General features: G+C 38.0%; 2 protein-coding genes across 2 annotated transcripts in view; one reads left to right on the top strand and one right to left on the bottom strand.

The window, feature by feature from the left end:
* Nucleotides 1-3,181, top strand: part of LOC119773275 (VPS10 domain-containing receptor SorCS1-like) — an 80,319-nt gene extending 77,138 nt beyond the window's left edge. Inside the window, exon 27 of the mRNA XM_038270210.1 lies at nucleotides 2,771-3,181. Coding sequence (XP_038126138.1) covers nucleotides 2,771-2,829 — 59 coding nt within the window. The 3' untranslated portion in view covers nucleotides 2,830-3,181. The remainder of the gene's footprint in view (nucleotides 1-2,770) is intronic.
* A 6,429-nt stretch (nucleotides 3,182-9,610) lies between these two features.
* The window catches only part of LOC119773278 (VPS10 domain-containing receptor SorCS3-like), a 95,643-nt gene continuing 80,076 nt past the window's right edge, over nucleotides 9,611-25,177 (bottom strand). The window contains exon 27 of the mRNA XM_038270212.1: nucleotides 9,611-10,579. Coding sequence (XP_038126140.1) covers nucleotides 10,515-10,579 — 65 coding nt within the window. The 3' untranslated portion in view covers nucleotides 9,611-10,514. The remainder of the gene's footprint in view (nucleotides 10,580-25,177) is intronic.

The following is a 25,177-nucleotide window of genomic DNA, read 5'->3' as shown; positions in this document are numbered from 1 at the left end:
ATACATGGTTGCCCTGCGGGTCCATTTTCGTGGTTCAGTCAAATTCAGGTGCTGAACTATGTCGTCGATATTGCTCTGTTCTTCCTGGAGATATTCCAGAAGAAGAAGATTCTGTTGTAAGCCCGACAGCAGGGTGAGTAGCATTAGCAGCAACCATTCAACACAGTACAGCGCCATTGTTGTTGTGATACTGTGTCGCACATGCGTGTTTAGAGGCGACGCTATGACGCCTGCGTGTAAAAAAAAAAATGCGGTTAGAGCTTAAAGACGGAAACGCGAAAACGCCGTTTCGAAATCTTCCCACTCTGAAGGCTGAATAAAAAAAAGATTGTTTACAGACCCCCGAAACGCCGGCTTCGTATTGATGAGAGGCTGGTTTGGTGAAAAATTTGTGCGTTTAGGCCAGGGTTTGGCTTCGTGTGGACGGGGCCTAAGTTTCCACTGCCATGTTTCATCTTAAGTATGATATTTTTTTGGTAATGCCTCCCCCATCAAGATTGTATCCCAAATTTTCAAGTTTAGTTTTATCCAATGAAAACAAACGGTCCCACAAGCATTTAGCCTGGGTGTTTACTTTCGAAGGAAAACTTTCCTGTCTTTCAGCCCAACTTCTTAGTCCAGACATACGGATGTAGAAAAGAGAGGAGTAGCATATTGAAAATAACCAGCACTTGATGGGAAATGCTACTGAAGCTCCTTTAGTGTTACTGTTTGATTCTTAGCAGTTTCTGTCCATATTGGAAGAAAAAAAAATCAGTTTGTGTCTTTGCAAATTAACAATTTGTAATAGCTTTTGTGGTCTTTTCTTGACTAAAACCTTTGAACACGAGATTATGTTGATTCTTTGCAATCTTTTTGCAAACTAAGGCTTTTGCTGAAAGATCCAAATGAAAAAACCTTGTAGAAAAGCTAAACTTTATTTCCAATTCTTAGATTCCCTATAATTTATTGCAGGTATAAACTAAAGCTTATCAGATGCTGAAAGTGAATCAAAATGTGCTTCCACATGGTAATCTTTATATGTTTGCTAATTTCAGCAACCAGAATATTACACGTTTATATTTTCTTTTTCTATTTATTCAAAACAAAATTATTGTTTTCTATATAAATGTCAAATTACACTTGCTTGGGTATAATTTATTACTATCTCTTCTTTGAAATGGGTAACAATAAATTACCTCATTATTACAACATAAAGTAAGTCATGAAACTAACATATCATCTAGATTTGTGACATGCATGATATACTTCCAGCATTTATTAAACAGTAAAAAAGAAAATCTGAACACTAAAATCCCACTAGCCTACACGAAAGATCTGGTTAAACAAGAGACATTCACCACATGGATGTTCAGCGATCCATGGCTGACCATCCTTGTGCTTAGCATTAGCATTCCTTGTGCTAAGCTACTCCTAAATAAAGAGCAACATCAGAAGTGTTACACCTGAGAAAAGGGAGTTAGATACTTGCTTAAATTCTCTTTAATATAAAAACAGAGCATAAAGAGAAATTCAAAGTGATGCTTGTGCTGCCAATCCTCTTGGAGATTTAATTGGAGCTTTAATTTTCCAGCAGGGTTTAGCACCTGGCCACAGTGAAAATATACCATTACCTGGTTAATGACAATGCAGTGCTTGACTCTTCTGACATAAACCTTATTCAGAATCTTCAAAATATGTTAAGAGAAAGATGAGATACACCAGAGCTACTAAGTCAGAAAACCTGAAAGACACTGTTAAGATAAACTTGGCTTCCCTTATCAGAGCCAGAGTTGTGTTGCCTCTATGTCACATAGAATAATTTAAGTATGTAAAGCAAAAAAAAAAAAAAAAGGGTGAGTAACATACTGTGCCGTAAATAACTGATAGGTCAAGATTTGAATCTCAAATATCTTTTTAATTTTAATCACTGGGCTTCCATATTACTCAAATTTCTGACAAAACGAATTTTGGCATCCATTTACTGAATGCAATTGATAAGATTGATAACAAACAAAAAAAAATCACTTTAGGTTTAATTCGTTCATGATACACACATTTACTGTCTGAATGGAATTACTAAAATAACTATTTTAAAATAAGCAATAGTGATTAAGTTGTTTGTGATTGGTCAGACAAGATGAAATAAAGCTTTTTCAAATATTTTTAGCTACTGTTGTTCACTGGATACCTCGGAATGCATTTAATATTTAATTGTTGAATTTGACAACGTCTGCAAAATGAGCCAAAAACCTGACGCACAATGTTGCAGTATTTTTTTATAACCCTATAGTGCTGTGTAAGCCTTCATATAGGGAAGAATTGTGACCACAAGCTGAAGCTTACTGAAGGCAAAGAGGGATTCACTTAATTTAAGTGCTGATGCCTCTTTTACCCCTCCACCCTATCCCCCTCTGTCATACGAGTTGGCAAGATGCAACATTTATTATGCGCTGTATATTTATGTATATGCCATCCTGAGTTTGTCACATGGAGGTATTGGTATACACAGGTAAGTGAAGCACAATCAAGTGGCAGCTTAAGTGATGAGAACGTCCAGGTGAATTATTTGATCCAATAAAATAATTAGTGCATCGGAAAGGCAGCAGAGTGGTGAAAGCATTTTCATCAAGCAATATCTATGAGGTTCCAGCTGATTTACCCCTTCCCATACCTACAGTAAACAATCGCCCCATCCAAGATGAATGTGTTTGCTTGCAAAAATACACCCTTATGCAAATACCAACATAAAATCGTTCCCCTGTCTCTTCTCTTTCTTCTGCCTCGCCAGGCTACCTGCCATCTCACACAGACATCAAGCTCTCTGATGAAGCGCCCCATGTGTTTTAATGTTGGAAGTCTATGACCGACTCGAAAGCAATACATCTTCTTTGGCAGTTACTTCCAGCAAGCTAGGAAGCTGCGGTCACAATGAATGGTCTCGAGTCTTTTGCTACCCATGCATGGATGGACCAGTTCACACTGTGCTGCCTAAATCCCTCCAAGGAGACTGTACAGATTTTTACTTGCCTCTTGAAAAGGAACAGTTTTTGACTGAAAAAACTTGTATTTTTGCAAGGACGCTGATCTTTTTATGTAAATATTGTACATCCATAATGGAAGACGTGAAGGTTATTTGTCTCAGCCACTTACAGCTGCATCTGTTGAAATATGAAAACATCAAACAGCAGTATATATAAAACAGTCATATATATATATATATATATATATATATATATATATATATATATATATATATATATATATATATATATATATATATATATATATATATATATATATATATATATATATATATATATATATATATATATATAAATAAACCACACACAATATTTGCGTGTGCATTCCCTTTCTTTCGCATTTTTGGACTTATGTTCATGAAGTTTACTTTTTCTGCAGATGCATTGAACAGGCTTATCTGAGTAAGACAGTGAGGGAACCAGATTCATTAAGCTCTCTGTAATCAGTAAATCTTATCACCAGATTCTCATCCAATGAAAGCTTGCAATATCCAGGAGATGATGGAGGGCTCCCAAGCCTGGATCTGTGTATTCCATCAAGCCTGTCTCTCTGCTGCTCACAATGTTATATATGACATAGCAAAAAAAAAAAAAAAAAAAAAAGAACAGAAGATTATAGCAGATAGGTATACACAGAAGATGAGATTCTAGGCAGTCCCTCTTGTTTAGAAGACTAAAATAAGTCATTTCAGAAACTGTGAAATATCTAGGATCTGAAACCAACTGATCTTAACTGTTCAAATGATTAATTACCCCAACAAAAATGCTCCAATCGATTTAACATGGTCATGCCAATTGTAAATTTCATATTTGTTTCTTTGTGCTTTTCTTGTGACTACTGGTTTGTACTTAGAGCAATCTGTAAATTTATTGAATCATTTAATTGTGAGAAAATTATATTAACTAAGAACCAGCAAAAAATAGAATAGAAAAGTTCCCTCTTGGTGTTTTAATTAGTCATTCAATCAAAGTTTATTTGCTTTGAAAGAATCCTTGACACACTTGGTAAATTTTGCTTTGAACTGATGTTACTGTGAAGGTTGGTTGTGTCGTTTAAACATTTGCACTACACTTTTCTTATTTTTCTATTTTTGTTGGGCTTAAAACTCTATTTATTTCGGACTGACTCTCCGCCAGTGCCAGCAGTTATATGCACCATCTCCCAAGTTTCCAGCAATGCAAAGGTAACCGCAGTGTGTTCTAGGTTTGCCCCCAAGGACTCGGTGGACAAAAGGCTGCAGATTTGTTCATCTCCTGCGCTGCGAGGGACACGGAGATAGAGAAGACGTATCTCCTGTCAACGCAGCTCAGCCCACGCACACGGCTTCGGTCAGTTGCTGTCTCTTTGGGATATGTACTGAGGTTCTTCTTCATCAAACTTTCTTTTTAAGTGTTGTCAGCATCATATGTCAGTAAGACAAATTGACTGGAGGCTTCTCCATACTTCTTCCTAGCAATCCCCTGATTGAGCCAGAAGCATAAATAAACACAAGCCCCAAAGAACTCTTCACACAGCTGTTCAAAGACCTTTCTTTTTGGTATTTATTAAATGAAATTCATCATCTTTCAGTTCTGGTTATTAAGATGTGAATACCATGATGAATAAATATGCATGGTAATTTGTTTATTTTTGATCTACTTGAAATATGTCTTAACTTACAAAAAATGTATTCAAAATGTGAATTTAAGTATTTTTTTTAGATGCTAGATACTTATGTATTATAGGTGAAGTGATTATTCAGTGGGTTGTTACAGTGTTTTTTTGTTTTATCTTGCAGAGGTAACCATGGTTGCAGAATAAAGCAAAAACACAACAGCAGTGCAGTGTGTGTGTTTGCTGAATTATTATCCAAAAAAACTATTTATTTTGATGTTCAAAATTATCTACATTTTTATTTTTATCGACATGTTTCCTCCACTTTTTTATATATATTATTATATATATATATATATTAAAAAGTCATTTTAAACATATGTGGTGGAGGGGTATCAGTGCCCAGAGGCTATGATGTTGTCTGAGAATGAAATGCCCCTGGTAGGGTCTCCCAAGACAGTGGAGCCAGGACCTTTGTTCCCTTGGTACTGGGCTAGGTGCTTCAGTGGGTGCTGTCTCATTACTGGTGACTCCTGGGCTGGGCCATGGACATCCTGGCCCTGTGGGGTCGTTTATCTTGTGGCAAATGTCACGCCATATGACTACTGTGAGAGTTTTTAAGTTTAAATTCTTTTACAATATTATTGTATTAGGTTTTGTTGCATTGATTAAATTATAGAAACACAATAAAGAATGAAGAGGATCTGGGGGGAAAAATGGAAGAAAGTTCACATACTTGCATAATACACTACTGTTTATGCTCTAAAAACATTCCAAATGACTTCTTTTCAAGTAAATTATGGATGCTACCCACTCAGGACAAGCAGTATGCAGGAATATTGACACGTTTTTTGTGGACTTTTATGGACCTTTCTGCCTCGGGCACCATAGACCTCCATTATTTGAATGTCAGCAGACAGCAAGAAGCCTCCTAGATCTCCAGATGCATTTGAGATATCAAAAAAGTACTCCAGAGTGTTGTTCAGCATGGGGGTGAGTAGAAAATGAAGGCTAATCATGTTTTGGGTGTACTATTCCTTTAAATCTATCTCTGAGCTTCTCTAAATTATCCAGAAGTACTGCTGTCGCACATTTACTCTCACTCCCAACTTGGTGGCCAGTTGCGTGGTATGAGGCCTTAGTATCACTTGGAAGGGTGTTGGAATGTGCCCCTCTCAGGGATTCTTTCATTTTTCTGGTGGACTCAATTGCCCATGTGGGTAATGAGAGCAATACCTGGAGGGGCATGACCTACAGGAACCAGTAGGACTTTTTGTGTAAGCCCCGGTTTGTTCAAGCATAAGAATGTCCATCTGGTGCCAGTACTTGGCACCAGGACACCTTCCCAACCTTCTTTGACACTCAGGTACAGAGAGGTGCGGAGCTGTCCACAGATCACTGCCTGGTGGTGAATTGGATACACTGAAAGAGGAGGAAGCTGGAAAGACTCAGCAGACTCAAGTCAGTTGTAAGGGTCTGCTGGGAACATCTGGCGGAGCCCTTGGACAGGGATGTGTTCAACTCCTACTCCTGGGAGAGCTTCTCTTAGAATCCGAGAGAGGCTGGGGGCATGGAGTCTGGATCAGTCAGCCTTAAAGCGAATGTGGCACCAACAGAGGGGGAAGCGGTTCTTTGCAAATGCTGTTTTTAGTGAAACATGTGGAGCTGCTGACCTCAAAAAAAAAAGGGAGGATCTCCTCAGCCTGGCTTATATGGCTTCCGCAGTGGGCGTGCTTGCTTATTACCCAGTCTAGATAACAGAGGTCATCAAAAACATTAATAGCAGCAAGGTTTCAGGGTTGGATGAGCCCTGAATACCTTAGGGATCTGGATGTTGCCAGGCTGTTGTGGCTAAACCACCTCTTCAACACTGTGTGGGGCTCATGGACAGTGGCCATGGACTGGCAAAATGGAGTGGTGTTTGCACTCCATAAGAAGGGGGAACAGAATATCTGTTCTGACCCTCAGCCTCCAGCGGAAGGCCGTTGCCAGGATGTTGGAGGGAAAATCAGGCTGATTGTTGAACCTGGCTTCGCTATTGTAAAGGAAGACTCTGTGTTTATACTTTGAAGCTTTCGCTCTCTCGTTCTTCTTGAAGAGATCCCTCAGGATAAACTCTTTAAGTAACACTTCATAATGTATATGTATTTATAACCATGAGACACCAGCTTTTGAGAGAAACTACAATCTTATTTAGACTAGAGAAGTTGATTTGAGTTACAGAAGGCAGCTGCTTACCAACCGGGTTCGCTTCTTGTTGAAGTGACCATGAATAACAGCTGAAGTAGCATTTTATACAACGCTAGTATGCCATATCATTGCATCATTACATCATACACATCTGTAAATTAGGAGACATCCATGGCTCTAGCCTTATCAAAATATTACACTGCTTTTAGATGAAGGACACTGCTCTGATTCCATTTCCAAATATTTGCCACGTAGATACTGCAGGTAAATTTTTATCCTGACAGAGGAGCTGTCCTAATTAGATAAATTACTTTGGTTATCTTAAAAAATACTTGGTCAGATCCACATCTGGAAGAGGCAACTGTGATGGCTCTTTTTTACATGCAACCAGAATACACTGGAGGGACCATGTCTCTCGGCTGGCTTCAAGGTGCCTAGGGTTTCTCCTTGCAGAGCTGGAGGGGATCTCTGAGGAAAGGGATGTCTTTGGGTCTCTGCTGAGACTGCTGTGACCTGGTCCCGGATAAGTGGAAGATAATGGAAGATATACTGACTCGCCTGAAAAAAATCCAGTGCAACTGATTGCCTTTGGATTTCACCAAATAAGGAAAGCAAAGCTCACCTTTTTTAATCTTTGTAAATACAGATATTCTGTGTATGACATTAAAGCAGAGTTCAGCAATGAACCAATTTAACCCATAAAACTCTTACAAAATGCATTGAAGTTGAATGTAAAATGTCAAAAGAAAAATAAGTGTGAAGCCTTTTTTCAGAGAGCCTGTTGCCTAACTGTGTTTGAAACTGGTGGTTTTGACCCCACGTTCTTCCTTTGTTGGTTTTGATGTTGTTTGGTGCTTTTCCTTTAATAAGTGCTTTGCATGCCCTAAGTTTCGCTGCAGCCATTTTCTTGTTACAAAGGGACAGAGTGGGAGGACAATAAATAGTGCAGAATATCCTGGAGTGATTCTAATTGGCTGGTTCCTTGGCTCTCCCACTGTGCAACAAATTAATTATCCCCTCTCCTGGAAATCAACACGCACCCAGTCAACAAAGAAGATTTTCCTACTCTGGATGGCACCTTGAATGAAAAATGTCCCTCAACAATAACCCACAGCAATATTGTGTTAGCCACAGTGTGAAATTGATGAGCATGTTTCCTTTCATTGAGTGCTACATTACAGTGTCTGGCTGCAGCGAATCATCCATTAGTGATTGTCACCATTCAATTTGATTGTGCACCACGGAACATCCCAGGGCGGTTAGAGAGAAGCCTTGGTGTTAATTCAGACTGAGAGCACAGGCGAGAATAAGACTCTTGGGGCGTTGATGGCTGTTTGAGTGATGAAGATTGGTGTATGTGTGTGAGATACGTAGTTGTTCAAGTAGCACGCAAAATGCAAAGCAGAAGCTGGGCCAGTTTTGCAGCTGCCTTGAGTGTGAAGCATTCATCCTCCAATCTGGTGGTTTGTTACATTGTAATGTATAGAGGTTCTCTTCCTGGAAGAAAGAACATATCCCACAGTAATGCCCATAGTTCTTCTTAACCAAATCATCAGTTTCTCATTGCAGTCCACAGCCTTGTAATTGTTCCCATTAAAGCAGGAACCATCTGTAACGGGCTAACTGTGCGAAAAAAGGAGAAGTGGAGCTCAGTCTAAATGTCAGATGGGAATCTTCACATGGCTGTTATCACACCTTTCCCCATTAAAGCTGACTTTAGACTCTCTGTAAGATCATTAAGAGCAGTATGTTGAGGCTGATACAGTGAGTGTTACAAGGCAACAGTGTTTCAGATAACACTGGGGACATGATTGTAAAAACACAGCTTCTTGAGCTTCTTGTTATGATTATGTCAGGACAACACAGACATTGTGTAAGCCACATGCTTTCCCATACTCATATTGAACACATACTTCAGGTCCATGCTAAATAGAAAATAATAGTAAGAAAAAAATATAAAAATACATTTATTTCAAACAGCTTTGCAATGTTATTTTGTTCACAGTAAGAAATGTAACTTAAACATGACACTGTTGTTATAATTGACAAAAGGGTACAATGTTCTAGATATATCATGCATAACTTTTAAGCAACTGCACAACTAGACCTTTAGACAAGATGTTTAATAATATGTTTAATGTGTCAAGTAAAATTTTAAATCACCATAAACATATATACATTACACACACACACCCCAAAATAGTATTTGTTCACAGGTAATTGGGGCATGCTGTTGTAGATAATTAAGTAGGCAAAGTGAGCATAAAGCTTTTTGTAGGGCTGAAGCAGATGAAAACACGAGACTCTTTGCTGACTTAATGCTATTTTCCTTTTGCTATATACAATGTATAAACAATCCTGACTTTAGTATGGCCAGACCTCTATCATCAGAAAAGTAGACTTTGAAAGCACCATTATTATCTGTCAAAACAAAACATCCACTTGTTTTTGTCCTCTAAGCATCCACAATAATGTGATTTGAACATTTTTACACATCTGAATAGTATTTACAACAAAAAGACATCTCTTACTATAAAGGTATAAATGGTATGCTCCAAAATTTCACATAACGTAGTATTCATTGTTTTGAGGCAAGACACAATTAACAGTTTACATCCTAGGTCAATATGTGCAATAGGGGGACATAAAGGAAACAGTAACAAGTCTTATAATGTGCAAAAAAAAAAAAAAAACCCAAAACATGTTTCCAATATTTTCTCAGGAAGGTTGAAACAAGGTATATTAGTTGACAGAATATCATGTACATATTTTTCTAATATATAAAACCATATATCATTTGTAGTTTTTTTTATGAAATTAACTCACTGGCTACAAAGAGTGAATTTGCCAATCAGGTGCAGCAGCTTAACTAATTTTAGCCTCTTGGTGTGGTAAAGACAACTTACTAAATTTTAAACCTAGAATCAGAAAGATAAAACTACTTCATGTCGCTTGTTGGTTCTAAGGTCTAATATTACAGAAAATGGTAATCTACTGAGCTCTTTTACTTAGATATTTGTCTCCGGTTAAGAGCATACTGGTGGCAGTTGTGTCGGGGAAGAAATCCCTTGTTAATTTCAAAGGAGAAATTATAAACTTCAAGATGACAGAAAAACAACAGTAACTGAATTGAACCACGTAATGAGTCTGGATTTTGTCTGCAATGTTTAGTCAGTACAGTAAAATGCAGTCAAGCCAATATGGATCAGAATATGAATATTTGTAGAATAGCTTTGAATTTATGCCATGAAGAATTTGGGCATTTCTGAAATATAAATGGAGTCCATCCAAGTACTAGACAGAATAGTCAACGTATTTTCATATATATTTTTTTTAATCTATCTTTTAATAATCAACATATTTGACATTAGTATTTTTTTTATGTTTTTAAAGAAGAACTATTCAGGTATGATGAACTCAATACATGTTATGAACAATTTGGACAATAATATCAATCTTCTCTAAAGCATTTATACTAGCCATTATGACAGTTTTAGGTACATCATGAGTTTATATCAGAAGTTGGACATATTCAGATCAAAGGATTTAAAACAACTGAGATACTGCAAACCGCGTACCAAATCCACATAGGTTTAAAATGAGTTTGAATAATTGCAGCTATCAGCATGACACAAGTAAAAAAAATATTCTGACAAAGCAAACTAAGTATTACAATCAAAACACAATACACCGTACTTACTCATCTCTTAGACATTAGTACAATTTGGAAATTCCCTTGTGACAATTCTTTCCATATTTCTTCCAAATCCTCCTGTGAATATAAAAAAATAAAAGATTAAATAAGCATGGGGGAAGTTCAGAGCCAGATGCCTGTTTTGACATCACAATTATTTTTCAAATTGCCCCAGTATCTCATATCTATTGGCCTGGGTATCTTTGTATATCTGTCCTGACAGATATACAAAGATACCCAGGCACAGATAATGATACCCTTTATTATAAATGACATTTTTTTTTCTGATAATTTAATATGAATATTGTTTGAGTTTTATAAAGGATACAGGAGTGCAATGGGAGTTGGTGAGATCCATTAGAGGGAAAATAACCAACCTTACTACCAAAAAATAGTGTTATCTGTTCAAAGCATTTCTGCCCTTAGAGTATTAACCAAGTATTATAAAAAGTCCTGGCTTCAAAAGATAGAACAGCATGAGACTGCAGCATGGAGTGTACCCCACAGTATGCACACGAGCCATGACAGACATTTCAAGAGAGAAATCAACATCCTGGGCAACCCAGATGGAAGTGTGAGAGTTGTCAGGTAAGCAAATACTCATGAAACATGACATAGAGTTTTTTTTTTTTTTTGCATGCAATCCACTTGAAGGCCCTGTTTAAAATGTAATCAAACCAAAGAATTTCTGTTATAAGCTAAGACGACCAAATCTATTTTTCTTTGTTGAATGGCACAATGATAGAATGTTTTATTACGTACTTCAAATTCAAAGTTTTACATTCACATATTACTAGGGATGTCATGAAAAAAATCAGTTCTGTTAAAAATTGAGGTATTCAGTTGACAATATTTGTATGAATTCAAAATACTAATATTACGATACTTCTCAAGAAGATATTGGTACTGATTCAAATTTCAGCTGAATAGATCTTAAATCTAAAAAATATATATAGGCAAACATCCATTTCTTTGTCTTATTTTTATATAACTCTAGAACACCAAGCCACTAGTTGACAATGAAATGCCCAAAGCTTTTCTATGATAGTCACAGGAGTACAGTGAGATGCATGAAGTTTTTCAGAGCTATATATTATAAAAATCATAATATATCATCTTTGATAATGTATTGGGATATATCAGGATCTACTGGGATAAAATGTTTTGTAAGGTATAATGCTTGATATGTATTGTATGATCAAATTCTTGCCAATTCAAACTTCAAAATCTTACTATACATTTAAAGGTATAGTTTATATAATTCAAAATCAACTTTTTGATCTTTTAACTGTGCTGCCAATTAGTAAATTCACAAAGCTTTAATATGATATTGTAAAGGAAATGAAAAATTTGTATCAGGGAACCCCTGTTTAAAGTCACACTGTTAAGCAGTTTGGCCAGCTGCCGTTGGTCCTCCAACTGATGCTCTGGCATTCTCCTATTGGCGCTTCTCTTGCTGCTGCTACTCTTGCTGCATCTCCTGCGGCTATTGCTACCAGGCTGTACTTTCTTTTGCCCCTTGTTCTTTATGGTGAATTATTGCCACTTATTGGGCTGATATATTGTGTTCAAATTGGCAATTAGAGGGACAATGATGCAAGCATCCTGTTCTTTAGTTTCCTTCACTATTATGTTATTCTAATACATTTTCTAAGCTACACATTTGTGTGACCATTTTTTTTCTACATTTTTTTTGCTGTTGTGAACATCAGAATTTCCCTATTGTGCAACTATAAAGGGATTTTCTATTCTATTCTATCCTATTCTATAAAAGGGGTAGGAAGGTATAAGTAAATCTAAACAAGATATATCTGCAAAATCTCTTATATTCAACAACATAAAATACTTACCTAAGCAAATGTTTTCAAAATAATAATTAAAAAATAAAAATCCTATTAGATTTAATGTCCCCACACTACAGATATATTAGAATTTGCCCTTAAATTACAGCCAAACCCATTCACACAGTCACAGATAAAAACCTGTTGATAAACCAAACATTACCTGCCACATATCTGACTCACTAACAATTAAAACAACTATTTTCATTCATTTCAGATGGAGCTATTCACATACTTGGAATATATTAAACTGCACTTCCAATATTCACTACAGTTTGGCGCCAAGTGCCTTTTTCCTCTGAGCACGGAGAAGCAGGCTTGCTTGGTCTCGCAATGAATCCTGGGATATCCAAGGCTACATAGCATACACCGGACTCATCCTTCAAATCGGCCGAAAACTAGGCCTCATAAAAGAGATATAGATCTGGACTTGATCTCCAGATATACGTACAGCCACCTGAAGCAAAAGTATATAATATATATGGGGATGCTGTTTGGGATGTGGTCTCCACATGGTGCAAATACATTAAAGCAAAAGCTTCAGAAGCAAAACCATCTGCTCACGAGAATCATTGTAGAATGTTCTATCTTATCTAAAAAATATATATACATTTTGGAGAACAATGGGAAAAATTAAAACAAGGCAAAATGGTGGACTTTGTGACACAATACATTGATATTGGTAAACAAGGTGCAGCGCTGAACATGGCACCTAATGACTTCCTTTCTGAATGATAACAGATACCAGGTTCAGTACCACACTTCACTTTGTTTGCTTGAATGTAAGAAATCATTTATGATACAGATCTTTTCAGCAGAATCTAAATGTACCTGTATGTTTCTGAAACGAAGGCTTCACTGGACATATAGTATACCTTGACTGCATCCAGTATTTTTCAATTATTTCTATGTATTATAATCATATATTTAAGGGATGAAACATGAGCTATTGAGTAGGACTGTAGTTCATTTATAGGTATGTGAACCATTTTTTTTTGAAAAAGTGAAGTATGAATGTGAGCTAGTTCAATTTCATCTATGTGCATTGAACTTTGAGCTCATTCTTTTTCATTATGAATTGGCTCAACATTGCACCAACATTGGAGGACTCCATAAAAGTACTTCAGCGGCTGGCTGAAGGAGGACACAAGGTTTCTAGAACAAAACCGCAGTATTGTCAACCGCAGGTGGGATACTTTGGTGCAAAGATTTCACAAGGCACAGTTCCATTTCGCCTTTTCTGATGGAAGGTGTGAATAAAGCCCTACTTATGGTAAATGAGATGATGACGGTTTCTGGCAATGACCGGTCTCAGTGCTGATTGAATAGATAGTTATGTGGAGAAAACAGCACCACTCAGAGGAAAGTGAAGGACACCAACCGCAATCTTCAAGCTCTCTAGTGTTGTCCAAGGGATCGGCTCCTTGTCCCCGAGAACCTGGTGAGCAAAGTATGTAACATTTTCTATAACTCTCGCCTTTATTGTCATCCAGGAATTGTCAAATCTCTTAAGTGGTCCAAGCATAGTTCTTGTGGGCTTCGTTGATGAAGGATGTTAAGGAGTTTGTCTCATCTTGCCCTCAGTGTTGTCAGGCTAAGCCATCTTGCCGCCGCCGCCCCCCCCCCCCCTCTGGACCGTTGATCCCACATCCCATTCCGTTACATCCTTGGTCCTACCTATCCATGGATTTTGTCACAAGGTTGCCTCCCGCTAATGGATTTACTTTGATTCTTATTATTATGGACAGGTTCTCCAAAATGGGCCATCTAATCCCCTTGAAAAATGTTCCCCTGGCTAAGGAGATGGGAGAGATCCTGGCCAGGGAGGTGTTTTGCCTACATGGGTTCCCCCAAATGACATTGTGTCAGATAGAGGTCCCCAGTTTGTCTCTCGCTTCTGGAAAGAGGTCTATTAAATGTTGGGCATCTCCATTAGCCTCTGGTTTTCACCCACAAACTGATGGTGAAACTGAGAGAGCTAACCAGGAAATGGAGACCAAGCTTCATCTCCTGTGCGAGTCTGACCTATCTCAATATGAATTAAACATGCAATTCATTCTCTTACCTGAAGTACTACTTGCCTCTCACCATTCTATGTTGTGTATGGCTTTCAGCCACCATTATTCAGCATCCAGGAGAGGGAAGCCATTGTCCCTTTTGCCAAAATTGCTGTCTTAAGGCACCAACGAGTCTGGAGAAGAGCTAGATTGGCCATTGTCAGAATGTTCATGGTACATTCCAGAACTGCCAACCCTCGTTATGTCCCTGCTTCTGTCAACAAGTTGGTCAAAAAGTTTAGCTATCCACCAAGGATCTCTGCCTCAGAGCTGAGTGTTGTAAGTTGGCACCTGATTTTGTTGGTCCTTTTCCAATTAGTAAGTTAATTAACCCAGTGGCCATCCGGTTACAGTTGCCTCACACAATGAGAATCCATCTCGCTTTCCATGTGACCTGGGTCAAGTCTTATGTTGAGTCTCACTTTCAATGTTGAAGGAGGGTTGCTGTTATGTTTCTGGCCTATCTACTGGTGTGTGCTTACTGTCCTCTTTCTCTCCTGCTGATTACTTATTTGGTCCTGTTGTAATGCTCCTGCTCAGTGTAATTAGCACTCATTCTCCCCACCTGCCTCCCCGCCTTCATAAGCAGGACTATGAGCAGCTGGCAGAGCCAGCTTGTCTGAAAAACCTGGATTGCTTTGTTCTGCCTTGCCCCTGATTGAGCTCACGCGTTGGCCTCTGTTTTCTGGACATCGAGCCTGCTTCTATTCATTGGATTCTGTACCATAAGCTGTAACGCCCCTGATTCTTTAGACCTTATGAGAAAGTTGTCACCATATTTATGGGTTATCCAGTTATGATCTTTCCACACTACAAGATTGCTGAATTGATAAATCATGGCAAATTTTTCATATCCAGACATAACCATTCAGATATGCAACACTTCCAATCCTGCAAACACGATTCCTATCAAATGTGAGGGAGTGTTTGGCAGAAACCAAAGTAGCAAACATTTATGCAGTCTCGGTTTATGCCCATGGTTTTTGTTATCTGTTTGCTACTGAGCGGAAACAAAGAGGTTTCAGGAGAGCATATGGTAGTCCAGTACCATATAAACAGCAACTAAAAGAACTGATCATTGCAATTATGTTTCCTTAACAACTGATAGCAATGAAATGCAAAGCACACATGAGGGCAGTGAACTTTCAGTTAATGGAAACAATGCAGCAGACATAGCAGATAGGTTAGATCATTGTAACAGAGGAAAGCTGATGAAAAGGTTGAGTGAACGAGGTTACTGGTGTCCATATATGTAGGCTTTGCTTAATAGGATTTTAGCCAATGTAAAGTATGTATGTGCACACAAGAGGGACCTTTTAAACACCTGGTGAATGACTTTGTCAACACAATGAAACCAGTCAATGGTAAAAGATATATGATTGTTGTCTTTGACCATTTCAGCCATTGGGTTGAAGCTGTTCCTTCAAAGAAAATGGGGGCAGACATCACATTTTTGTCAACTGAGGACAGGTTCTCCAACTGAGAATTAGAAATACTTTAATGATCCCAGGGGGAAATTATCTTTTGTTACATGCTCTGGATATACATTCCCATCAGAAATCTGTTCTGATAAGTGTCCGGCTTTACTGCACAAAACACTAAAATGTGTGATGGAAAGGCTGTGAATTAAGCAGCCGCTGGATGGAGTTTACCACAACGCATCAGGCCCCTGATGATTCCACAGAATCTACAGTCACTGTGCTTCCTCCCTCATGTATTGTTCGTTCTTTCACTTACGATCTTGAAAGATCTATTCAACGATCCCTGACCACCAACCCCGATCAAGGGGGTGGTCCTTCTAACCATCTGTACATCTCATCCTAAGTCCAATCTCAGGCTATTCAGCCTCATTCTTCGATATTTTCCTGTCTTCCTATGGTGTATCGCACTATCAACTTGCTCAGCCGTTATTTCTGATGGCCTTCCCTAAATAAGAATGTCGCTGGTTTTATTACAGCTTGCCCAACCTGTGCTCTAAATAAAGCTCTCATCAACCCCATACTGGCCTACTGCAAACGCTTTCAATTCCTAGTCCCTGGTCTCAAAGAGCCTTGGATTTTGTCACTGGTCTGCCCATTTCCCATAATATAAAGGTCATTCTTACTGTTATTGTTTCTCCAAGGCATACCACCTTATTTCCCTTTCCAAAACCCCTTCATCTGATGAAACTTCTAAGTTAATGTTCAGTCATGTTTTCAGACCTCACAACATACCCTTTGTAATCAACTCTGAACATAAGGCTCAGTTCGTTTCTTAGGTCGGGTGAGACTTTTGCTCAGCTCTGAGTGCAAAGCCTTGTTTGACCTCTGGATATCACCCACAAACTAATAGACAGTGTTAGCGCTTGAACCAAGAAGTTTAAAAGACCCTCCATTGCGTTTGTGCTTCTAGTCCAACCACCTGGAGCACCTCTCTGCCCTGGATTGAGTATGCCCACAAGACCTATGTCTCCTCTGCCACAGGTCTCTTCCCTTTCCAAGCCTTTGTAGGTGATCAGCCTTCCCTCTTAACCTCCAAGTTTCCAGAAGCTACTATTACATCAGTCCAGTCCCATCTCCAGTCCCACCAGGAAATCTGGCAGAGGCCATCAGAATTCTAGATGTAATTGGTTATGGTATACACCTAAAGATTTAGCAGCAAAAGATTGTTTCATTTGCTCTGGTGCTCTTGGAGGAGGTATCCCAAATGAATTTAAATCACGATGAGGTCCTTGAAGGAGTGGAATCCAATATAGTCAGGGTTGCAATCAGCAAAACCATTGAAAAGATAAACTACATTGACTATAATCAACAGAGAATGTTTAACTTTAAACCAAAAAGTTATATTGAAATACATGACCAATTATATGTGTAGTTAAATAAAGGGGGGACTGAGGTATCTAGTGAACTCCTTTACTCACACAAAGCCAGGGGACTGAATGTTCAAACGGAAAAGTCAGCTTATAGACAGAATTTAAGTTGACTGATTGAGCTTTTAAGAGTTAAGCCAAAGTCTCAGAGGAGTGACCCCCAATAAAATTGGTATCTTAGTATTGTCATCTACCCATGTCTCAGTTAGAAACAAAGCTTAATTACTCAGCAAAAATTAGAATTTGCTGAGAAATTAAATTGTTGATTAAAAATGATTTTCCTAAAAGAGATAATGTTAAGTCAAGCCAGTTTAACAATTGTGGTGAACATTATCTCCCTAGATGGTTGAGATCCACATTCTATAGTTTTCAAGTTGGATCGTTTACTGCAGTTTATCTGTTTAGCTTTGCTTTTTATGGCAAATATTACAACTGAGGTTCTTAATTTTGGTGCCCCAGCTTTTCCTGGAGAGAACATTTCTCATAAAGTTACCATCAAGACTCAATGTATATCAAAGAGAAGTAATTTGAAGTTCATGAAAACAAACACTGCCATCTTTCTTTGCATGAGTAGGAGACATTGGTGGCAGAAATTTGCTGCATTTAGATAGTTTTGGCTTCAAAAAGGAGTTGACACACGGTTCAGATAGGAGATGCTTTCTTTGCTGGTTCCAAATTCTTTGCAAGATTCCAAAACACAAAGGAAGGTTGTTAATTGTTTTCACAGTGCGGTGTTGCAACTTGCTTTTAGGGACATGAACAGTTTGAGCTTGAGCAGATATTTATCTGCGCACCTAGTTGTTAAATCAAAGGCCTAACATCCTGCTAAGATGCTAACTACTCCCTACTCTTTGCGCTACATTTTGTCAATGATACAGAGCTGAATTTGACTATTGTAAGTTTAAATACCACCTGCAATAGAAAGAGTAATTTATTGAAAATATGACATAGCGCTTTTCTTTCTCAAAAATAAACACAATTTTGGGGGGTCTTAAAAAATCATTCACAGGAAGAAATTACAGATACTAATACAATTTATAAAACATGAATATGTGGAAATACAAGTTCAAAGGAGTTAAATGTCTTATAAAACATTTTGTAGAACCTAATGACTGCTCATTGTCTCACTTGATAATAAGACTCATGTGCTTGAGGGAGATAACCAAACAAAAATTTCCCCTTTGTTATTACTCTTACATGCTGCAAGATAAAAAGCTGTGTATCACTTGTTTATGATTACACTGAGTGAATTTTATACGACCTACGTAAGTGAGTTCACATCTAATGAGACATGTAAATTTCACTGATGATAGCAGTTATAGAGCTGGTGCAATAATTTCTCAGATGCATTTTTTAATGTTTCATCTTAGTCAATTCAAATCATTTCTGACCAATTTATGTAATTATAAATATATTAGAATGTTGTTGATTACTGAAGTTAATTGCTTCTGAAGCTGCAATAATTCATCCTTGTTTGCAGTTACAGAGCAATGCCATAATTCATCTAGAGTTATGTTTCCACAAGCATGATGAATGCAATGTTTACTCTGATGTGGCTTTGGATTCAGTTTATAACTGTTTTAGGGTTGGAAGTTATCTTTAGTTACTATACTGTTCACTGTTTTTACCAGGAAATTGTTTAGGTTTCAATTATAGAAAGAGTTGTAAGAATACCAATAAATAATTAAAAATATGACCCCAAAGTCAGCAATGATGCCCCATTGTAACCATTTCAGAAGCTTAATAAAAATATACTAAATTTTAACAAAAGCTAACGATATGGAATTTAAATAAGAAAATAAAGTTTTGTAAGAAAAAAATCTTTAACTCTATTCTAAACTACCTAACCACCTAACCACACCCTTGTACTTATAGAAAGGGTTTAGTCCTCTTAAATGAGTCTAATAACATTCTTAAGTTATTTACAAAACAACAACATATGAATCTTTAAATATAACAATATATGCGGAATATTCATCCTGATAGTGGATTCCACTTAGTCCTTTTTGAGGTTAAGTAAAATGTCCGCTGTGTGTACATGTATCTATCAATCCATTCATCCATCTCTCTATGCATAAAATTAGGATAAAGCAATTTATCTAACAGTCTTGCACAGACTTTCACCGGCCAATCTCAGCTCTGCTTCCTCACTAAAACAGTTTCAGTTCATCATATTTTCTCATCTCCTAATTTTTATACTTCGGCAATATCAGCAACAGCAGATACTGATTTTGATGATTGGTAATCAGATCGGCTAAGCAAAATCCTAATCAGTGTATCTCTACTAACAAAAGTGCGCCAGCTCGATACATGAAGATTTACAGCAAAACAAGATGCTTGAGATTTCAGGTTAACACCACAGAGGTTCTGCGCAACAAGCACACACGTGTTTTGGCACCTTAGTGGATTGAACATGAAGAGGACACCGTATTGGAAGTGGACACATGGCTTGATGTTACACAGGGAGCATTCATGAGTGGGAAAAATATTGATTAATTTAATTCATGTACAAATACAAGTATTTATCAGTAGATTTTTTTCAAACAGAGTTACTGAGGCCCTAAACTTAGACTATTGGTTTATTTTCTTGAAATCTCCTTTCGCCCTTGGCTTGGCCCTCTTCACCCTTGCCCTAAATGTTGACCTAGGTTAGCAAACTTTAGCTGAAATTCAGTGGAGTTCAAGTCACATCATCTCCATCTCTGGAAATGAATGATAAATGACAGAAGCCATGTAGGGGCGAGAGTAGCTGAGAGTCTCCAAGCAGAAGCAACAAAATGTGCCAAGATAATGGACATGTTTTAAACAGGGCTGTTGGTCATGAACAACAGTAGAAAAGGAGGAGAGAGATGTGACACAGCAAGGACAGAATTAGGATATCATAAAAGCTCCTAATAGTTTTGTAAGAAGTAGCAAAAAATTGTAGAAATATCAGATTTAATTAAAAATGAAGAATACCGTTATTAGTCTCACATGGAAAATCTTCACCTTTAAGCAGCATTGGTAAGGGATATAGATTAAGTGCTGGCATACAGTCATTAAGAATATATTTGCTTAAAAAGCTTCCTGCTGTAAGAAGAGAACATGTGTCAGCATTATGTTTAATGTGATTTAACAGAGATATACTTTATGTAGGGTGGCTGGAGTGGGGTTTGCCTTTTTTCTATTCAGCTATGACCAGAGGTGAGTAGAGTAGCCAAAAAAATAAGAAAATGTAAGAGTAGCACTACTTCAAGTTTCAATCAAGTGCAGTAAAATTAGAAGTAGTCATTCAAAAAAATACTTAAGGACAAAAAATATTATTGTAAAAAGGCTGCTCAAGCTGGCCTACTAAATAGGGGTGTACTGATACAATCTTTTTTATTTCTACTGATATTTCAAATTGGAGGTTTAACTGATACAGATACAAACCGTACATTCTTTTGTTACTTTTTTGTAGTGTGAAATGTTACATAAGTCTTGATCAAGTGATATTACTCAAACAACCAGAAATAGTCAGACCCATTTATTTGCAACCATTAACAGGGCACAATCTATTTTCGGTTGGAATGGATGAGACAGGAGTGAAAATCCACCCCCGTGTCACCCTCTATTTCCCGTAATTACACTAGCCTTTTGTAACCAATCTTTGCCGAGCTTGGATCAGATAACAATGAACCACATTGGTTCTTACAACCATTTACACATCATGCTAGCACGGTTCCTCACCTCCTATAGGCGGCCGGTGATACTACAGCTTTCAAGGCGGGAGTTACACATGCAAAAATGTCGGCAACCATAACATTCAGAAATTTGTGTTTGTTTATATTAGTTGCTCTCTGCATCATCCCAGGCTGCACCACGCTCTTTTGATGCCATTTATTGTTAATAAGCTGAGAAGAAGTTTGTGTTGTGAACAGGTGAGGAGACCTGTAAATTGTAAAGCTGACTGTATATAGGACATCATGCAGTCTGCTCATGCACTGTTTGTTATCAAAGATCAAAAGCACAACTGATACATGCCAAGCCCTGTGGTTGAACTAGTACCAGATTTAGCGCGGTTTGCTTGTGTCTTGCATGGTCCAGTTCAGTTGTGTTCCATTTCACTCAACATTTTCTCGGTTACTGTGCTAGGACCGTTCTTGGCATGGTTTTAAAAGTGTAAATGGGGTATACTACAGAGCACAGGTTTAAAAATTGTAATAAACATGTTTTGAAGCATTTATAATCACTGTATAATAATTCAATTTAGGTCTGACTAGTTAAGATTTTACACAAAAAGAAAATGATTTATACAATTCTTGCCTTGCAGAAACACAGTTTTAAAGCCTTCGGAATCAGTGTACAGTCATGGCCAAAAGTATTGAGAATGACAAAAATATTACATTTTCACATGATCTCCTGCCCTCTGGTTTTCATATGTGTATGACAGATGTCATCACATACAGAAATACAATTGCAATCATATTATGAGTAACAAAAGCTTTTAATGCCAGTTAGAATGAGTGCTGATAGCAGTCCATTCTTGCATAATCAATGCTTGCATTTTGTCAGAATTCCTAGGTTTTCGTTTGTCCACCCGTCGCTTGATGATTGACCACAAGTTTTCAATGGGATTAAGATCAGGGGAGTTTCCAGGCCATGGACCCAAAATGTCTATGTTTTGTTCCCTGAGCCAGTTAGATATCACCTTTGCTTTATGGCAAGGTGCTCCATCATGCTGGAAAAGGCATTGTTCATCACCAAACTGCTCTTGGACGGTTGGGAGAAGTGGCTCTCGGAGGACATTCTGGTACCATTCTTTTTTCATGGCTGTGTTTTTAGGTAAGACTGTGAGAGAGCCGACTCCCTTGGCTGAGAAGCAACCCCACACATGAATGGTTTCAGGATGCTTTACAGTTGGCATGAAACAAGAATGGTGGTAGCGCTCACCTCGTCTTCTCCGAACAAGCTGTTTTCCAGATGTCCCAAACAATTGGAAAGGGGATTCATCAGAGAAAATGAATTTACCCCAGTCCTTAGCAGTCCACTCCCTGTACCTTTTGCAGAATATCAGTCTGTCCCTGATGTTTTTCCTGGAGAGAAGTGGCTTCTTTGCTGCCCTCCTTGAGACCAGGCCTTGCTCCAAGAGTCTCCGCCTCACAGTGCGTGCAGACGCACTCACACCTGCCTGCTTCCATTCCTGAGCAAACTCTGCACTGCTGGTAGCCCGATCCTGCAGCTGAAACACTTTTAAGAGACGGTCCTGGCACTTGCTGGTCTTTCTTGGGCGCCCCTGAGCCTTTTTGGCAACAATGGAACCTCTCTCCTTGAAGTTCTTGATGATACGAAAGATTGTTGACTGAGGTGCAATCTTTCTAGCTGCGATTCTCTTTCCTGTTAGGCCATTTTTGTGCAGTGCAATGATGACTGCATGCGATTCTTTAGAGATAACCATGGTTTACAGAAGAGAAACAATGATGCCAAGCACCAGCCTCTTTTTAAAGTGTCCAGTGGTGTCATTCTTACCTAATCGTGACAGATTGATCTCCAGCCCTGTCCTCATCACCAGCCACACCTGTGTTAATGGAGCAATCACTGAAACAATGTTACAGTAGCTGGTCCTTTTAAGGCAGCGCTGCAATGACGTTGAAATGTGTTTTGGGTTCATTTTCTAGGCAAATATTGACTTTGCAATTAATAGTTGTTACACTGATCACTCTTTATAACATTCTGGAGTATATGCAAATTGCATTTATAAAAAATAAAAGCAGTAGACTTTATATATTAACATTTGAATTATTCTCAAAACTTTTGGCCATGATTGTAGATTAATCCAGTTGCAATCTGACTTGTCCAAGTATTACTCTAATATCCAGATTTTAACACAGCAGATTATCACTATAATGCATATTCAGTGAAAAACAGAAGTATCCCTTCAAAGGAATGCCAAATCACAAGCACCAAATGAAACACCAGCTTCAGCATCTGGCAGCTTTGATGTACAGTATTGTTCTCTTATGCAAATAAGCAAGACTCTTTGGTACACCTGACAGATAAGTTTTCCTCTTTTGCTTTATTTTCTCTTTGGTACCCAACAGCAGGCTATGTCACCTTTAGCAGAAAAGGATTTCCCTCAAATAAAGAGCCACAGGATAATGAAAAAGTCTTAGGCTTTTTGACTTTTTATTTGAAAATAATGTTATACTAATATTCCTGCTGAGCTGTGATTTTGGACATTTTGCATCAACATAATATAAATCATAAGTTTTACTCTAATTTCATTACAACTTAATACAATAAAGCCAATATTTCTCCAAACTTCACTGTGACAGCTATCAAGAGCTCACAGCTGTAGCTTGTAAAGTCATTTGGAGTGAAATGAGGAAACACATGGGCACATATTTTGGCCATGGGTAATCTGATCCTGTCCAGAGAGAAATTGAATACAATTCTGAGCACATGAAAATTGCTTTAAAAATATTCCTTCAGATAGGGTGACCAGATGTCCGGCTTTAGGCCAGATAGTCCGGATTTTCATTGCACTGTCCAGCGTCTGCAGCAGCATCCAGCCAGACGTCTATTTGTCCTCCTTTATGAGGCACGGGGCTTGCAAAGCAATTTTTTCCCCCCATTTTTGTTTGGCGCTAGCACAATATCCAATCAGAATAAAAAAAAAAATGGATTGATAATCTTGTCTAACTGGTGATTAGCAGAGCCACATAATTATTTGCTTAAAGAGGAACATCGTTTTTTTTACATTGGCCCCTTGATTTTACGTTATTACATCATGTTCTACTCACCCATATTAGTTTTGTGTCATTTGGAGCTGTTCCGAAGATATTCGGTTTTGTAATCAAAGTAACGTCTTCCTATGGGCAGTTGAAGGCACAAACTAAACTGTTCATAATGTACGCCAGCATTCATAACATGCAGGTGAATTACTGTCCCCTTAGACATCCGTGGTTATATTTTTGATATTTTTTTAAAACAAAGCGGTGTGTATGACGTCATCCGCGCACCAGACTGGAGTTGTGACAGGCAGCTCGGGCCACAGGCGGATACACTCTACCCCTTCTATTCATTCGGCTAGCTAATCTGAATCGTTCAATTCCATTTCGGGAGTGAGATCATCTGTGGTAGTAGCACTAGACATATTCCAGGCATGTGAGTAAAACTAGCAGCAGTCCAGTGGACAGGATGAATGACTGGTAGCCGGTGCGTGTGGATGACGTCATACACACTCCATTTTGAACAGCACAATTTATTGAATAAATACAGTCTGAAAGCAATCATTCCTGAACAACAACAAAGAACCATACTCTAATGTGACATGGCTCTCCTCAAGCATGAGTTATTATTACATGAATTTCTCTCCCCCAAGACATATAGAATATAAAATCTTTTTTTTTTTTTAAGAAGATTTAAATGTTTAAACAGGTATCTGAGGCATTGTTTGAACTAGAGCTGTGTTAAAAGAAGTGATTTTCCAATTCTGGAGCAAATATTAATAATTCCAAAAGATAAGTTGATATACAGTACCAAAAATGAGTAGGACCTAAAAATAAGGGAGGATATGGGTTAGAGATGGGTGAAGTTTGCTTGCGTGAGGGAGAGAGAAGCTAGACCATGAGCTAAATGAAGGGGATTTTGAAAGATGAGTGGCTTCAGAGAAGGTGAGGCCCCCAAGTTGATTGGCTGGAGTTGAATAAGGGACATTGCAGGTTAAGCTTAGTCTTCCAGCTTGAATTTTCGCTTAAGCTTAAATTCAGGGAACAGCTAAAAAAATGGTTTTAATGCTGCCAGTCCAATTTGAGATCAAACTGAAACAAAACAAATGGGAAGAGTTTCTAAATGTTGAGAATGGTAATTAAATTGATTCTTGATTTTCAAATCGATACCCAGCACTAATTCCAATTTAAAGGTGATTTAACTCTATTTGTTGTGTTAGCTTATTTACCTAGTTAATTAC

This window comes from Cyprinodon tularosa, unplaced genomic scaffold, assembly GCF_016077235.1.
Source record: "Cyprinodon tularosa strain WSP-4 unplaced genomic scaffold, ASM1607723v1 ctg755, whole genome shotgun sequence".
NCBI lineage: Eukaryota > Metazoa > Chordata > Actinopteri > Cyprinodontiformes > Cyprinodontidae > Cyprinodon > Cyprinodon tularosa.
This window is presented reverse-complemented; position numbering and strand designations above follow the sequence as displayed.